Raw genomic sequence first — 18,194 nt, 5'->3', positions numbered from 1 at the left:
TGATTATTAAAATAATTTGTTCGAAATTTGAAGAATCTAGTTCTATTAGTTTCCCAGTTAAACGAAATTTTGTATTTAATTCATATGGGAGGTACCAAGTAACCCATTGGAAGTCCGCCCGTTATATTCTAAATGTTCAGGTGAATGTCAAAGTTCTTCAAGTAAAATTTAATGATTCTAGCTCTAATTGTTTCTCAGATATACGAATTTTTCTATTTTATTCATATGGGGGCTCCAAGCCCCCCAGATGAAAGTCCGCTCTTTTTTCCTTAAAAATGTTCAGATGAATATTAAAGTTCTTCGTGCAAAATTTTAAGAATTTAGTTCTATTAGTTTCCCAGATAAACGAATTTTTGTTTTTAATTAATATGGGAGGTGCCGCTCCCCTCATGGGTAGTCCGCCAATTTTTTACCCAAAATGTTTATATGGATGTTAAAGTTCTTTGTGCAAAATTTTAAGAATTTAGTTCTATTAGTTTCCCAGATAAACGAATTTTTGTATTTAATTAATATGGGAGGTGCCGCTCCCCTCATGGGTAGTCCGCCAATTTATTACCCAAAATGTTTATATGGATGTTAAAGTTCTTCGTGCTAAATTTTAAGAATTTAGTTCTATTAGTTTCCCAGATAAACGAATTTTTGTATTTAATTTATATGGGAGGTACCACGCCCCCTAATGCTAGTCCGCCTACTTTTTGTCCTAAATGATCATATTGACACTAAAGTGGCTCCGACAAAATTTGAGGACTCTAACTGTTATATTATCTAAAATATACGGATTTTATATTTTCTTAATGTGGGCGTGGCTCATCGCCCACTTGAAATTTCGAAATAAAAAGTAGCCTATTACCTATTCCAGACATGCAGGAATATGCTGTGAAAATTTCAAGAAAATCGGTTCAGCCGTTTAGTAGTCTATAACGTTCAAACATACAAACAAACACACATTCATTTTTATATATATAGATTAAACTAGAACTGAACTAGAACAAAACTAGAACAGAACTAGTGCTGCACTAGAATGAAATTAGAATGGAATTAGAACTGAACTGGAACTGAATTAGAACTGAAATATCTCAAAACATCTTGAATTGATATATAAAATGTGATGTCAGATACGAATTTATATCAGAATTTTTTGAAAAGTATTCATCGGTCTTTGGATTAAAAATTTCTTTGGTCTGAGTAATATTACATGTCGAAGGAACCTTACTTTGTGCAGCCATTGCGCAGCATCAAGAGCATTTGTGGGGTTTATTTTCAAAACTTAAACACGAATTTTCCTTCACTACTCCTATGTCCAATTTTATTCTAATCGAAACAGCCGTTTAGAAATGTCAGCTTTATTTCCAAAAAAATTTCCTAGATTCTGCTCCGCTGTGCAATTTAGTGTGAAAAAATTATGTGTTAACGGTCTTGTACAGTGTAAGGTAAAACAGTACAAATGAGGATAAAACAGTGCATTATATTTTGGTGTGAACAATTATATTCAGCTGTTTATAAAGGGTTATGGCAGTTATCTAACTCTGTTCGTAAACCAGAAGCAAAAACAAATAAACAAAAAGAACACTGTTATTGTTGTTTTTGCCAGTAGCGCAAAAACACTCGGCAAAAAAACACAGAGAGCCAAAAAAGAAGAAAAGAAAAAACACAACAAAAAATCAAAGCAGAAAAAAACAAGAACTATTCGTGGCAACGCGGCACTGTGAGCAGACAACTAATAAAAATTAAGCAGCTCTAAATTAGAAATAAAAAGAAATTTTCAATAAAAATTAAAAGAAATTAAAAAAAAAAATATAACAAATAAAAAAGGAAATATATAAATTTGTTTGAAAAATGCTTTGAAAACTAATAAAAGTGATTTGTTTTAAAATTTGGTTGAAAATACTAAGAGGCTGTGAATAAATCAATAAATTTTAATGTATTGAAAGCATATAACATAAAAATTAAAAAAATTTCATAGAAAAATTAAGTGAAAATTATAAAATTATTAAAAAATATTGTGTAAAGAAACAAATTGCTGTTTTCTGGTGAAAAATAAACAGCGGCCAGTCAATAAATTTCTCCCCTTTTGGCTGTGTCGTCTGCCCTTTTCACATTGTTGTATTCCTTGGCGTGGGAGTACTTTGTATTCTAAACTACAGCTGCTGAAGTTTATGGTTGTATTTGCTGGGTCTTTTGTGTCTGCTGCCTTCGTCTACTGCTGCTGCCTTTCCAGCTCTTGTGTGTTAAATTTTGTTGCTGCTGGATTTAAATTTATTTACTTTATTTAGTTGATTAATTCCTATCGCACATTATCTCTTTTTCACGTTTTTACACTAAGATCTCTCTGATAAAATAAAAAAGATTCCTCCTCTCAAGCGGTTGAGTAACAACAACGTGTTCGTGCTGTTTATTTTGTGTTACGGTTTCTTGTTTAATTCATTTAAATTAAAAATACCAAAAAAAAAAATTATTTAATATTAATTTAATATTGAAGAAAATCTAAATAAAAAATACAAAACCAACCAATCCCTCCCCTATTAAACGTGTTAAAGTTACAACCACCCAACAACCCTCTTTAAAATTACGGAAAATACCTACTACACAAGATTTATTACTTCTATAACATTTTTATTGGTTTTTTGTTAATTTCATTACTACAACGTTTTCCTCTTCCAAATCTTCATTATGTCTTTAATGCAGCAGCTGTTAAATTATAAATATTTAACCCAAGAACATCTTAATGGTTTCGATCATTACCAAGTAAGCAAACTTTGTTTTTAATTTTAAATTAAGTTTAATTAATAATACCTTTCCAAATTTCTTAGAAATTGTATAATTTTAAAGAAATTTCCATATTAAAGGAGTGTTTTATTTATTTAATACTAAGAATGTATAAATGTGCTAAAAAATCATTATTTGCATTGTAAATTGAGATTGAATGAGTACGCAAATGGAATTAATTTGTAATAACTATTTTTTTAAATTGCTTATTTTGTATTATAACTGCCCTAGAACTATAAGAGAATTAGAAATTAACTAAAAGTAAACCAGAATTTAACTAAATTGTACTAAACTAGTACTGAACTAGAACTGAACTAGAACTGAACTAGAACTGAACTAGAACTGAACTAGAACTGAACTAGAACTGAACTAGAACTGAACTAGAACTGAACTAGAACTGAACTAGAACTGAACTAGAACTGAACTAGAACTGAACTAGAACTGAACTAGAACTGAACTAGAACTGAACTAGAACTGAACTAGAACTGAACTAGAACTGAACTAGAACTGAACTAGAACTGAACTAGAACTGAACTAGAACTGAACTAGAACTGAACTAGAACTGAACTAGAACTGAACTAGAACTGAACTAGAACTGAACTAGAACTGAACTAGAACTGAACTAGAACTGCACTAGAACTGAACTAGAACTGAACTAGAACTGAATAGAACTGAACTAGAACTGAACTAGAACTGAACTAGAACTGAACTAGAACTGAACTAGAACTGAACTAGAACTGAACTTGAACTGAACTGAACTGAACTAGAATGAACTAGAACTGAACTAGAACTGAACTAGAACTGAACTAGAACTGAACTAGAACTGAACTAGAACTGAACTAGAACTGAACTAGAACTGAACTAGAACTGAACTAGAGAACTGAACTAGAACTGAACTAGAACTGAACTAGAACTGAACTAGAACTGAACTAGAACTGAACTAGAACTGAACTAGAACTGAACTAGAACTGAACTAGAACTGAACTAGAACTGAACTAGAACTGAACTAGAACTGAACTAGAACTGAACTAGAACTGAACTAGAACTGAACTAGAACTGAACTAGAACTAGAACTGAACTAGAACTGAACTAGAACTGAACTAGAACTGAACTAGAACTGAGAACTGAACTAGAACTGAACTAGAACTGAACTAGAACTGAACTAGAACTGAACTAGAACTGAACTAGAACTGAACTAGAACTGAACTAGAACTGAACTAGAACTGAACTAGAACTGAACTAGAACTGAACTAGAACTGAACTAGAACTGAACTAGAACTGAACTAGAACTGAACTAGAACTGAACTAGAACTGAACTAGAACTGAACTAGAACTGAACTAGAACTGAACTAGAACTGAACTAGAACTGAACTAGAACTGAACTAGAACTGAACTAGAACTGAACTAGAACTGAACTAGAACTGAACTAGAACTGAACTAAACTGAACTAGAACTGAACTAGAACTGAACTAGAACTGAACTAAAACTGAACTAAACTGAACTAGAACTGAACTGAACTGAACTAGAACTGAACTAGAACTGAACTAGAACTAGAACTGAACTAGAACTAGAACTGAACTAAACTGAACTAGAACTGAACTAGAACTGAACTAGAACTGAACTAGAACTGAACTAGAACTGAACTAGAACTGAACTAGAACTGAACTAGAACTGAACTAGAACTGAACTAGAACTGAACTAGAACTGAACTAGAACTGAACTAGAACTGAACTAGAACAGAACTAGAACTGAACTAGAACTGAACTAGAACTGAACTAGAACTGAACTAGAACTGAACTAGAACTGAACTAGAACTGAACTGAAACTGAACTGAAATAGAACTGAACTAGAACTGAACTAGAACTGAACTAGAACTGAACTAGAACTGAACTAGAACTGAACTAGAACTGAACTAGAACTGAACTAGAACTGAACTAGAACTGAACTAGAACTGAACTAGAACTGAACTAGAACTGAACTAGAACTGAACTAGAACTGAACTAGAACTGAACTAGAACTGAACTAGAACTGAACTAGAACTGAACTAGAACTGAACTAGAACTGAACTAGAACTGAACTAGAACTGAACTAGAACTGAACAACTAGAACTGAGCTAGAACTGAATTAGAACTGAACTAGAACAGAACTTGAACTGGACTAGAACTGAACTAGAACTGAACTAGAACTGAACTAGAACTGAACTAGAACTGAACTAGAACTGAACTAGAACTGAACTAGAACTGAACTAGAACTGAACTAGAACTGAACTAGAACTGAACTAGAACTGAACTAGAACTGAACTAGAACTGAACTAGAACTGAACTAGAACTGAACTAGAACTGAACTAAAAACTGAACTAGAACTGAACTAGAACTGAACTAGAACTGAACTAGAACTGAACTAGAACTGAACTAGAACTGAACTAGAACTGAACTAGAACTGAACTAGAACTGAACTAGAACTGAACTAGAACTGAACTAGAACTGAACTAGAACTGAACTAGAACTAAACTAGAACTGAACTAGAACTAAACTAGAACTGAACTAGAAGTTAATTTTTAGTTAAATTTTCAAAAAAGCTAAAAATTAGTGCTTCATTAGCAATAACACTAGTATGTACTTCAAAAATAGTACTTTCCAAATTATATGTTTTATAACTTAAATAACAATTAACCCCTTTACCTAAATTTTAAACTTCTCAACTAACTTGTTTGTACTTTTCCTACCAACCGCTTGGTAACTAAAAATCTCAAAACACAATGCTTTTAACTGTTAGTTTATTTTATTAAATAAGTATCCAACTTTTATCTACATACATAGTTTTTATTATCACTATAATTAAATAAATTCATAGAATGTTGTGTCAACACAAAAATCTAAATCCTATTATATTTACTACTGTTTGTACTCATACTTCTAGTAGGTTTTTTATTTAAATTTTAATTCCCACTTACAACATTTCAATTTTATTTCAACAACATTGATTTAATGTTTTTCTATTGTTGTTATTTTTTTCTCTTTACAGTACAGTGCACGCGATACATCACCATTGAGTGTGTATGTAATGCATCCCTTTTGGAATTGGACCGTCAAGGTAAATGCGCCAAAATTTGTTTAGAATTAAAATAATATAAACACAAACAAACTAGAGTATATATGTTGCAGAAAGTAAATTTATTTCTATATAGCGTAAACTGAAATGTAAAAGGTTTTAAAGAATATTTCTATAATTCATAATCAATTTGGTTTAAATTCTCTTTAGTTCTATTCTATTTTTTATTTACACTTGGTAATTTTGTAACACTTTAGTTCATATTTTTTCTATTTTAATTGACGCTATGTTTGTATTTAAGTTTGTAAATGTATGTTTGGATTTGTTTGTTAGTATTTTGAACAAATATTGTTGTTTTTGTTGTTGGTCGCTTGACGGCTAAACAACAATAAAAAAATCTATAATGACAGGCAGGCAGGACTTTTGTAAGCCTTTTTGTGCTATGGATGGCTGACATGTTACAAAAGACGATAAATAACTTACACAGTGCGCTTTATGAGAGGAAATATACACAGAATATTTCCGATATTTTTTGGATTTTAAACATTCTTCAAAGTTCAAGTTAAATTCTAGTTCTAGATCAGTTCTAGTTCAGTTCTAGTTCAGTTCTAGTTCAGTTCTAGTTCAGTTCTAGTTCAGTTCTAGTTCAGTTCTAGTTCAGTTCTAGTTCAGTTCTAGTTCAGTTCTAGTTCAGTTCTAGTTCAGTTCTAGTTCAGTTCTAGTTCAGTTCTAGTTCATTTCTAGTTCAGTTCTAGTTCAGTTCTAGTTAGTTCTAGTTCAGTTCTAGTTCAGTTCTAGTTCAGTTCTAGTTCAGTTCTAGTTCAGTTCTAGTTCAGTTCTAGTTCAGTTCTAGTTCAGTTCTAGTTCAGTTCTAGTTCAGTCTAGTTCAGTTCTAGTTCAGTTCTAGTTCAGTTCTAGTTCAGTTCTAGTTCAGTTCTAGTTCAGTTCTAGTTCAGTTCTAGTTCAGTTCTAGTTCAGTTCTAGTTCAGTTCTAGTTCAGTTCTAGTTCAGTTCTAGTTCAGTTCTAGTTCAGTTCTAGTTCAGTTCTAGTTCTTCTAGTTCAGTTCTAGTTCAGTTCTAGTTCAGTTCTAGTTCAGTTCTAGTTCAGTTCTAGTTCAGTTCTAGTTCAGTTTAGTTCAGTTCTAGTTCAGTTTAGTTCAGTTCTAGTTCAGTTCTAGTTCAGTTCTAGTTCAGTTCTAGTTCAGTTCTAGTTCAGTTCTAGTTCAGTTCTAGTTCAGTTCTAGTTCAGTTCTAGTTCAGTTCTAGTTCAGTTCTAGTTCAGTTCTAGTTCAGTTCTAGTTCAGTTCTAGTTCAGTTCTAGTTCAGTTCTAGTTCAGTTCTAGTTCAGTTCTAGTTCAGTTCTAGTTCAGTTCTAGTTCAGTTCTAGTTCAGTTCTAGTTCAGTTCTAGTTCAGTTCTAGTTCAGTTCTAGTTCAGTTCTAGTTCAGTTCTAGTTCAGTTCTAGTTCAGTTCTAGTTCAGTTCTAGTTCAGTTCTAGTTCAGTTCTAGTTCAGTTCTAGTTCAGTTCTAGTTCAGTTCTAGTTCAGTTCTAGTTCAGTTCTAGTTCAGTTCTAGTTCAGTTCTAGTTCAGTTCTAGTTCAGTTCTAGTTCAGTACTAGTTCAGATTTAGTTTAGTTTAGTTTAGTTCCGGTTCTGTTCAATTACGTTTAATTTTTTCACTAAAAATCCTTTTTTAACAAAAAATTTAATTTTTCACCAAAAAAACAATTTTTGCTAAAAATCCAATTTTTCACTTAAAAATTTATTTTCTCACTGAAAATCCAAATTTTCACTAAAAATGAAAATTTTTACTAAAAATGAAAATTTTTACTAAAAGTTACATTTTTCAATAAAAATACAAATTTTCACTAAAAATTCAATATTTCGTTTTTATAAAAAAAAAAATAAATTTTCATTGAAATAAGTAAAAATTTATTAAAAATACCTGAAAATCCCAATTATTCACTAACAATCTACTTATTTTATAAAAGAAAAATAATTCTTATCCCACTGTGCATTCTTTAATAATAGTTTGCTTAAGGATTTATTACTATTTTTCAGTTTTCCGTATAGTTTAAAAGCATAGCTTGACTTAAACAAGACCGCCTAAACCAAAAGAGAGACGAAAAACAAAAGAAAATCAATATTTTATTTTCCTTTAACACGAAAATATAAATTTATGCAAAAAATAACATAATTAATTTGCCTTTTTTTCTATACTCCAGTTCTTTCCACGATGGTTGGCACCAAATGTCATGACATTTTTGGGTTTTCTCTGTACCGCTATGAACTTCTTTCTGCTTTCCTATTATGATTGGAATTTCTTTGCCAGTTCTGGTCTAGAAGGCACAACACCCATACCCTCTTGGGTTTGGCTATGTACAGCCATCAACATTTTCCTGGCCTATACATTAGACGGCATTGATGGTAAACAGGCGAGACGTATAGGCTTATCGGGACCTCTGGGTGAACTATTTGATCATGGATTAGATTCGTATACAGCTGTCTTGATACCCACATGTTTGTATAGTATATTTGGTCGTTCCGCAATGTATTCGGTGGCACCCATGCGTATGTATTATGTCTGCCTGATGGTCTTCTTCAATTTCTATGTATCGCATTGGGAGAAATATAATACGGGTGTATTGTATTTACCCTGGGGTTATGATTTGAGCATGTGGGGCTCGACAGCTATGTACCTGATCACATGGTGGTTTGGCTTTGAATTCTGGAAGCGTGAGCTGCCGTTTGGCATTGCATTGGGCAGTGCCATCGAGTTTGTGCTGCATATAAGTGCCATGGCTAATATGCCCATGGTGGTTGTAAATATTTATAAGTAAGTAATTTATTTAATAAATTCCGAATTAAATCCTTTTAATCCTTGTTATTGTTTTATAGCTCTTATGCTCAACGTACTGGCAAAATGCGCAGTTTTAAAGAGGCCATACGTCCCATGTGGCCATTTTTAACTTACATGAGTTTACTGTTACTGTGGCCCCATATTTCCCCTAACAATATCATGGAGAAAGATCCCCGCGTCCTATTTATGTTGAGTGGCACTATTTTCTCAAACATCAGTGTAAGTTCTCTCTTTTTGCTATTTTTCATTATGTTCTTTAATAATCTAATTATTTGCCACTAATTTTTTGCTAATTATTAATTATGAATTGTCTTTTTATTTTTATTTCATTTCTAAATTCCTTATCAGTGTTTTTTGTATAAAAGTATTACGTTTTTGTTTTAATGGGTATTTGCGGTTTTTCACCTTAAGTGCAAAAATAAAAATATAACAACTGCTCACACTTATTCTAAATAAAATCACTTAATATTTTGTTGGCTTTACTGATAAGCTGGCTGCGTTATAGGCCACTAATAGTGATTCATTATTGCTATTGTTATTAATGGTTTTTGTTGTTAAATTTTTTGAAATAGGCGACTTTATTGTTGATTTGGAATTGCTTTTTCAAACTAACAATGTTTCTTTTAAAAAATGTTATTAGCATATAATTTCAATGATTTATAAGTGGGTAATTAAGGTAGACTTTTATGGCCAGTTATAGCTATAAAGATTGAATATGAATATATCTTATAATTTTATTGATAATGGTCGTTTGCTAGAGGAAGGTTACTACTTGTGTTTAAGGAAAATAAATTTTACTTTTTTTAACAGCAAACTGATTCCACTGTGAGCTTTCAATTTCACTAACATTGAACTAGAACAGAATAGAAAAGAACTAGAAAGAACTAGAAAGAACAGAACTAGAACAGAACTAGAAAAGAACATACTAGAACAACTGAACAGAAACTAGAACATAACTAGAACAGAACTAGAACAGAAAGAACAGAACGAAACTAGAACAAGACTAACAGAACTAGAAATAACAGACAACGAACTAGAACAGAACAGAACAGAACTAGAACAGAACTAAACAGCAGAACAGAACTAGAACAGAACTAGAACACTAGAACTAGACAAACAAACTGAACAACTAGAACGAACTAGACAGAACTAGAACTAAGAACTACTAGAAACAGAAACTAGAACTAGAACTAAACGAACTGAAAAACTAGAACAGAACTAACAGAACTAGAACAGAACTAGAACAGAACTAGAACAGAACTAGAACAGAACTAGAACAAACTGAGAACAAACTAGAACAGAACTAGAACAGAACTAGAACTAGAACTAGAACAGAACTAGAACAGACTAGAACAGAACTAGAACAGAACTAGAACAAACTAGAACAGAACTAGAACAGAACTAGAACAGAACTAGAACAGAACTAGAACAGAACTAGAACAGAACTAGAACAGAACTAGAACAGAACTAGAACAGAACTAGAACAGAACTAGAACAGAACTAGAACAGAACTAGAACAGAACTAGAACAGAACTAGAACAGAACTAGAACAGAACTAGAACAGAACTAGAACAGAACTAGAACAGAACTAGAACGAACTAGAACAGAACTAGAACAGAACTAGAACAGAACTAGAACAGAACTAGAACAGAACTAGAACAGAACTAGAACAGAACTATAACAGAACTAGAACAGAACTAGAACAGAACTAGAACAGAACTAGAACAGAACTAGAAAGAACTAGAACTAGAACAGAACTAGAACAGAACTAGAACAAACTAGAACAGAACTAGAACAGAACTAGAACAGAACTAGGACAGAACTAGAACAGAACTAGAACAGAACTAGAACAGAACTAGAACAGAACTAGAACAGAACTAGAACAGAACTAGAACAGAACTAGAACAGCTAGAACAGAACTAGAACAGAACTAGAACAGAACTAGAACAGAACTAGAACAGAACTAGAACAGAACTAGAACAGAACTAGAACAGAACATAACAGAACAGAGAACAGAACTAGAACAGAACTAGAACAGAACTAGAACAGAACTAGAACAGAACTAGAACTGAACTAGAACTGAACTAGAACTGAACTAGAACAGAACTAGAACAGAACTAGAACAGAACTAGAACAGAACAGAACTAGAACAGAACTAGAACAGAACTAGAACAGAACTAGAACAGAACTAGAACAGAACTAGAACAGAACTAGAACAGAACTAGAACAGACTAGAACAGAACTAGAACAGAACTAGAACAGAACTAGAACAGAACTAGAAACAGAACTAGAACAGAACTAGAAAGAACTAGAACTGAACTAGAACTAAACTAGAATATCGTGAATTTTTCTTGAGTTTTCTTTAAGTTTCATTCTATTTCAGTTCTTTACAATTTCAAACTTTAGTTGTTTATATATTTTTGAATCATATCTAATTATCTTCGTTTTCTTTTCAGTGCCGTTTAATCGTTTCTCAAATGTCCAATACACGTTGTGAAAGTTTCCATTGGATGACCCCCATTTATGTTATCTGTATTGCTATGGGCCTATGGCTGCCCAGTTTAGAACGTTTTATGTTATACTTTTTATTCATTGTCACAACATTGAGTCATTGGCATTATGGTTCACAGGTGGTAAATCAAATGTGTGAACATTTTAATCGTATTTGCTTTAGTGTTCATATGCGTAAAACAAACGAAGAAAACAACCAACCCCTCCTCCTCCCTCAAAGTAAATGGTGATAATGTAGCAACAACAACAAATTCAAATACTCCTTTAATTACCAACATCACCTCATCAACTGCAACCGCATTGTCTTCTACTTCTTCTAAAGAAGAAACAGCTAAAAAATTGGAATAATATATTTAGTTATTTAAGTTTAAACAAAAAAACAAATTGTGTTTATATTATAAATATTTTCAGGTTTTTATTTTTCTTTTGCACAAAGTTTTAGTTTTTTTTTAAGTATGTATTAATTTATTTATTATGGAGGCTGTAAATTTTGAGATTATGGCTTAAGCTTTTATTATATTTTAGTTAAAGTTAGTTTATAGTTTGTTTTTAAGCTTAAAAAAGAAATAGTCAGGTTACGATTTGATCGAACAAAGTGAACTAAATAAGATCAATTATTGTGAAATTTGTATTTTTTTTTATAAAATTTAGAATAAGTTTTGTCTGTTTTTGTAATTATTTCTTTTATATTTTATTTTTATTTTTAAAGCTTTTTCTTGTATATGTTTTTGTATGTTTATATATTTTTTTTAAATATTTTTTCCTTAAATGTAAAACATACTCGAATATTTTACTTATTTTTTTATTATTTGTATTATTTGTATTATTTTTTATTTATTTTTAATAAATTTTGTTTTTTTTTTTTATTTTTATTTTTAAATAATTAATTTTGTAATATATTTATACTAAATTCATGAAATTTGTTTAAGAAGATGTCTTCGATTTCTAGACGACTCAAGTGTACAGAAAGAACGTCGTTTAAATTTAACTATAAAAAAGATCTACAAATGAAGTTAAATTTTGGTAAAAAGAGATCATTGATCGATGCTTAAAAAGCTGTGTAGAAAGCTCTACGATCGAAGCTTAAATTGGAGTATAAAACGATCGATGATCGGAGCTAATATTGGAGTATAAAAAGATCGATGATCTGGTGGAAGCTAAAAGATCTACGATCGAAGAAATATTTAAAGTTTAAATAAAACCAAGATCGGAGATAAAATTTGAGTATTAAAAGTTCTACTATCGAAGCCAAAATAGAAGAATAGAATGATCTACGATAAAAGCTTAAATTGAATTATTAAAGAATTGGCGATCGGAGTAAAAGATCTACGATCGTAGCTAAAATAGAAGATAAAGTAATCTAAAATCAAAGCTAAATTTATAGTATAACTAACAGTACAATCATAGTCAACATTTGAATATATAAAGATCGATGATCATTGCTATAATTTGAGTTTAGAAAGATCTCGGATAGTGGCTGAAATTGCAATACAAAAAGACCGACGATCAAAGCAACATTTTCACTATATATAAAACTAAGATTGAAGCCAAAATTGTGTTTTAAAATACAGGAGAAGAGAAAGATCTGCGATCGAAGCTAAAGTTGCACGATCATAGCTAAGATTTGAATATAAAAAGATCGACGATCGTAGCTAAAATCTGAATATAGAAAGATCTCGGATAGAAGCTGAAATTGCAAAAAAAAAGACGGACGATCAAAGTAATTTGAAGAATACATAAAACGAAGATCGTAGCCAATACTGGAGTATAAGAATATCTACGATCGAAGCCAAAATAGGAGTATAGAAAGATCTACGATCGAAGCTAAAATTGAAATATAAAAAGATCGTTAATCGATGCCAAAATAGAAATATGTAATAATCTATGAGCAAAGCTAAAATTGGAGTATAAATAAGGTTACGATCATAGCGGTCATTTGAGTATAAAAAGATTTCGATAAGAAGCTGAAATTGCAATACAAAAATATCTACGATCTTAGCAATATTTGACAAAGATCGACAATCGAAGCTGAAATGGAAGTATAGAATAATTCACGATCGATGCTAATTGGAGTATAAATAAAAGTGTGAGCATTAAAGTATAAAATTATCGACGATCATGGCTAAAATTAGGGTATAAAGAGATCGACGATAAAGCAAAAAGTGCAAAGATCGAAGCAATATTTGAAGCATAAATAAAACTAAGATCGAAACTAAAACTAGTATAAAAAGATCTACGATCAAAAAGCAAAAATCGGAAGATAAAAATATCGATCGATTAACTCAAAAATTAAAGTTTCAACAAACCACGATCAATGCTTAAATTAGAGTACAAATAAAAGTACGATCATAGCCAACATTGAAGTATAAAATTATCGACGATCGAGGCTGAAATTAGAGTATAATAAAAAGATCGACGATTGAAGCTAAACATACTTGATGATCGACCCCAAAGCGGGAGTATAAAATGGACAACAATCGAAACTAAAATTTATGTATAAATAGATGCAGGAACAAGATAACACAAGTGCGACGATTAAGGAATAAATTTGCGTATAAAAAGATCTACGATCGAAGTATAAAAAGATCTACAATCGAAACTAATATTGAAGTATAAAAAGATCTTCGATCGCTGTTAACTTAAAAAGTATTAAAAGACTCAAGATCGAAACTAAAACTGCAGTACAAACGGATCTACAATTAAAGCTAATTAAAGATCGACGATCGAAGCTAAAATAAAGATCCACTATCGAATGTAAAACTGGAGCACAAAATGATCTAAAGTTTAAGTGTAAAATTCCTAAAGAGATCCACTATCAAGCAACAATTTTATAACAAAATGATCTATATTTATAACAAAATGATCTATGATCGCAGCTAAACTTGGAGTATAAATAGTGCAGCGATCGGTTGTAAAACGATCTTTGATTTTAACTTTAGCTTCTTATAATCTGGCAACATTTTTCTGGTTTAACTTTACACAGTATTTTTTTTTTGTTAATTAATTAAAATTTATGTTTTTTTTCTTTAAATCCTCACAAACTATTTTCTATTTGGTTCCTCTTTTAATCAACAATAACCTTTCCATAACCATTTGAACCTCAGTTTGTATTTTGTGTAGTTTTTTTTTTTATAAAACATTAAAATAAGTTTAAAAAAAAGTTAATAATAATTATAAGTTTAAGCAATAATTAACACAAACATAAAACGTACACCACACTCTCAGCAACACACGCACACACAAAAACAAATATTAAATATATTTTGCTACCAAATATTTGCAACAAAGTCAACAATATTAAAAGTTTTTAACCAATTTAGTTTTTAAATTAGTTTAGCAATTTGCCAAATTTAGTTTTGTTTTACAATTTTAATTAATTGCTTGTTTTAGAAAATGTCAATTTATTGAAAAAACACAACAAAATATGTAATAAAAATATTATCTTAATTAAAATAAGAAATTAATAAATTACTAAAACAATAACTTAACTTAAAAGAAATATTAAATTACATAATAAATATTAAACAAAATATTTAAAACATATATTTTTTGTAATTAATTAATATTAAACCAAAAACAAAAGAACAAAAAGACATTATACAACACTCATGAAAATCAATAGTTAAAATAAACAAATTATGAATATGATAATAATAGAATTTTGATGTTTATAAGATTAAATTTAAAAAGAAAATATTATAAAACTTAAAAATTTAAATGCAAATTAATTATAAAAAAATAAACAAATTAAAAGTATGATAATAAATATTTAAAAATTTTAAAGATAAATACAAAATGTTTTAATAAAAATCTGAAGGTTTCAAAAGGAACTATATCACGTTATTCTGGAATTTAAAACTGAAGCACAAAGAGATCGACGATCGATGCAAAAATCACAATCGTAGCTAAAATGGGAGTATCCAAACTTCTGCTATCGATGCAAAACTAGAATTTTAAGAAGATTGATGATTAAAGTAAAAATTGGAGTATAAACTAGTACAGTTCTAGTTCAGTTCTAGTTCAGTTCTAGTTCAGTTCTAGTTCAGTTCTAGTTCAGTTCTAGTTCAGTTCTAGTTCAGTTCTAGTTCAGTTCTAGTTCAATTCTAGTTTCTAGTTCAGTTCTAGTTCAGTTCTAGTTCAGTTTCTAGTTCAGTTCTAGTTCAGTTCTAGTTCAGTTCTAGTTCAGTTCTAGTTCAGTTCTAGTTCAGTTCTAGTTCAGTTCTAGTTCAGTTCTAGTTCAGTTCTAGTTCAGTTCTAGTTCAGTTCTAGTTCAGTTCTAGTTCAGTTCTAGTTCAGTTCTAGTTCAGTTCTAGTTCAGTTCTAGTTCAGTTCTAGTTCAGTTCTAGTTCAGTTCTAGTTCAGTTCTAGTTCAGTTCTAGTTCAGTTCTAGTTCAGTTCTAGTTCAGTTCTAGTTCAGTTCTAGTTTCAGTTCTAGTTTCAGTTCTAGTTCAGTTCTAGTTCAGTTCTAGTTCAGTTCTAGTTCAGTTCTAGTTCAGTTCTAGTTCTGTTCTAGTTCAGTTCTAGTTCAGTTCCAGTTCAGTTCTAGTTTAGTTCTAGTTCAGTTCCAGTTCAGTTCCAGTTCAATTCTAGTTCAGTTTCTAGTTCTAGTTCTGTTCTAGTTCAGTTCTAGTACAGTTCTAGTTCAGTTCTAGTTCAGTTCTAGTTCAGTTCTAGTTCAGTTCTAGTTCAGTTCTAGTTCAGTTCTAGTTCAGTTCTAGTTCAGCTCTAGTTCAGTTCTAGTTCATTTCTAGTTCAGTTCTAGTTCAGTTCTAGTTCAGTTCTAGTTCAGTTTTAGTTCAGTTCTAGTTCAGTTCTAGTTCAGTTCTAATTCAGTTCTAGTTCAGTTCTACATCAGTTCTAGTTCAATTATGTAACAGGCAAAACTCTCATTGCAAAATGTTAAATTTCGAAACAACTTGAGTTTAAGTTTTAAACATTTTATTTATTTAAAAAATCTCTACTTCTAACTTAATACAATTTTAATTTTTCTCTTAAAACAATGTATGTAGTTTTATAACTTAATTTAACAGTCTTTATTACTCCGAATTTCTTTATAAAGAAAATACATTTAATATTAATTTATTAAAAAAATCTGGTGGTTGATAATGATAAATGATTTTGTCCGATTTATAGAACTTCAATTCTTAACTTAATGTTTGCGTACCCTTTTAAGTAACTTTAAGAATTGTGCTATATAAGACTTAGTTCTAGAGCCCGAATTCAAACCATGTCTAGCTTCTAGATATTTTTTGGGTGCAGGAATTTCCGGCAAATTATTCGAGGGGTTTAAAGCATTGTTGGAAGAAAGATTGAGATTATTTTCAGAGGCTGCAGGAGAACTATCTGCTGCAGCAGAGCTTGCTAATGATGAGGAGGCGGCTGAAGATGTTGGTGCTCCCTTAGCTGCTGGTTTATTTTTACCCAAAGCTGAAAGATAATCATCATCTTTATGAGATGTAAAGTACATATTATTTAAAATTGTATTCTTTTATTAATTGATTTTAACTTACCGATACTCTCAAATAAATCATCCGTAAGCAGCAGTAAAGTAGAACTATCTTCTTGAGGTAAACCAATAAAGAAACCATCCAATTTAATGCGATAATTTTCATCACCCTTTTGCCTCTGATCATAATGAACATCTTGAGAATTCATTAAGGTCGATAAAGCTATTAAAGTCCCCAAATCTTCAGCATCATCACGTGAAGAACTGTGTATAGGTTTAGCCCAGACACAAACCATTTGTAGGCTCAGTAAACAACTTAAGGCGAATACAAATAAACGATTGGTAAATTTACACATTTTTTTCGAAGGAGTTACTAAGAAAAGTTTCTTTATGAGCAGAGAACCTTTACGTTGAACGTTTGGTTATGCAATGATTTCTTGTTTGAGCCTTGATTAGTCTTGAAGTTATGAAACTATTTGTTGGCAATCGATTTTTGGCTTGAAAGCATTTTTGAACAAGACCTGTTCTTGGTTCTATTCTATGTTAGGTGTCATCTTCATTTTTTTTTTTTCGTTTTTTAGCTGAGTGTACACTCAATGATTACATAACATCTAATTGAAGACAGGTTTTTGGCTGGAGTTAATGTTGCAACAGGAGAAGGAGTTTTGAAATTTGTTTGTTCTTTAAGTTTGCTGTTCTGATACCGGTTTGAGGCACCCAAAGTAGTTTGACAACCCAATGAGTAATTTTACAATAAAATTTCAATTCAGTCCTTGATCGCATCTAGTTCAGTTCTAGTTCAGTTCTAGTTCAGTTCTAGTTCAGTTCTAGTTCAGTTCTAGTTCAGTTCTAGTTCAGTTCTAGTTCAGTTCTAGTTCAGTTCTAGTTCAGTTCTAGTTCAGTTCTAGTTCAGTTCTAGTTCAGTTCTAGTTCAGTTCTAGTTCAGTTCTAGTTCAGTTCTAGTTCAGTTCTAGTTCAGTTCTAGTTCAGTTCTAGTTCAGTTCTAGTTCAGTTCTAGTTCAGTTTAGTTCAGTTCTAGTTCAGTTTTAGTTCAGTTCTAGTTCAGTTCTAGTTCAGTTTAGTTCAGTTCTAGTTCAGTTCTAGTTCAGTTCTAGTTCAGTTCTAGTTCAGTTCTAGTTCAGTTCTAGTTCAGTTCTAGTTCAGTTCTAGTTCAGTTCTAGTTCAGTTCTAGTTCAGTTCTAGTTCAGTTCTAGTTCAGTTCTAGTTCATTCTAGTTCAGTTCTAGTTCAGTTCTAGTTCAGTTCTAGTTCAGTTCTAGTTCAGTTCTAGTTCAGTTCTAGTTCAGTTCTAGTTCAGTTCTAGTTCAGTTCTAGTTCAGTTCTAGTTCAGTTCTAGTTCAGTTCTAGTTCAGTTCTAGTTCAGTTCTAGTTCAGTTCTAGTTCAGTTCTAGTTCAGTTCTAGTTCAGTTCTAGTTCAGTTCTAGTTCAGTTCTAGTTCAGTTCTAGTTCAGTTCTAGTTCAGTTCTAGTTCAGTTCTAGTTCAGTTCTAGTTCAGTTTAGTTCAGTTCTAGTTCAGTTCTAGTTCAGTTCTACTTCAGTTC

The 18,194-nt window shown here is 31.1% G+C and overlaps 2 protein-coding genes across 3 annotated transcripts; one reads left to right on the top strand and one right to left on the bottom strand.

Moving 5' to 3' along the window:
* The first annotated feature begins 1,606 nt into the window (after positions 1-1,606).
* LOC119609343 (ethanolaminephosphotransferase 1) lies at positions 1,607-11,907 on the top strand. Its single transcript, XM_037964078.1, is given in 6 exon segments — positions 1,607-2,745; positions 5,791-5,859; positions 8,042-8,652; positions 8,715-8,895; positions 11,133-11,368; positions 11,370-11,907. Coding segments are annotated over 6 exon segments (1,338 nt in total). The 5' UTR covers positions 1,607-2,670; the 3' UTR covers positions 11,536-11,907.
* A 4,253-nt stretch (positions 11,908-16,160) lies between these two features.
* On the bottom strand, positions 16,161-17,065 carry LOC119609344. Of its 2 annotated transcripts, none has more exons than XM_037964079.1 (2): positions 16,698-17,065; positions 16,161-16,632 (listed from the first exon to the last, which is right to left on the bottom strand). In XM_037964079.1, exons 1-2 carry the CDS (start codon positions 16,987-16,989, stop codon positions 16,337-16,339), a joined length of 588 nt encoding a protein of 195 aa, XP_037820007.1. In that variant the 5' UTR covers positions 16,990-17,065; the 3' UTR covers positions 16,161-16,336. The 2 variants fall into 2 exon arrangements, with proteins under 2 accessions (XP_037820007.1, XP_037820008.1); XM_037964080.1 differs by having other exon boundaries at positions 16,161-16,614.
* Positions 17,066-18,194: the final 1,129 nt, after the last annotated feature.

Source organism: Lucilia sericata, unplaced genomic scaffold (genome assembly GCF_015586225.1).
Source record: "Lucilia sericata isolate MDLA Ls3-8-SP2 unplaced genomic scaffold, ASM1558622v1 Contig000961F_arrow, whole genome shotgun sequence".
Taxonomy (NCBI): Eukaryota; Metazoa; Arthropoda; class Insecta; order Diptera; family Calliphoridae; genus Lucilia; species Lucilia sericata.
This window is presented reverse-complemented; position numbering and strand designations above follow the sequence as displayed.

Excerpts from the sequence above, each read along its gene's own strand:
- LOC119609344 (XM_037964079.1), bottom strand. The coding sequence starts at position 16,989 with ATGTGTAAATTTACCAATCGTTTATTTGTATTCGCCTTAAGTTGTTTA. Across the intron at positions 16,633-16,697 it reads TGATTTATTTGAGAGTATCG|ATGATGATTATCTTTCAGCT; the intron begins GTAAGTTAAAAT and ends CATCTCATAAAG.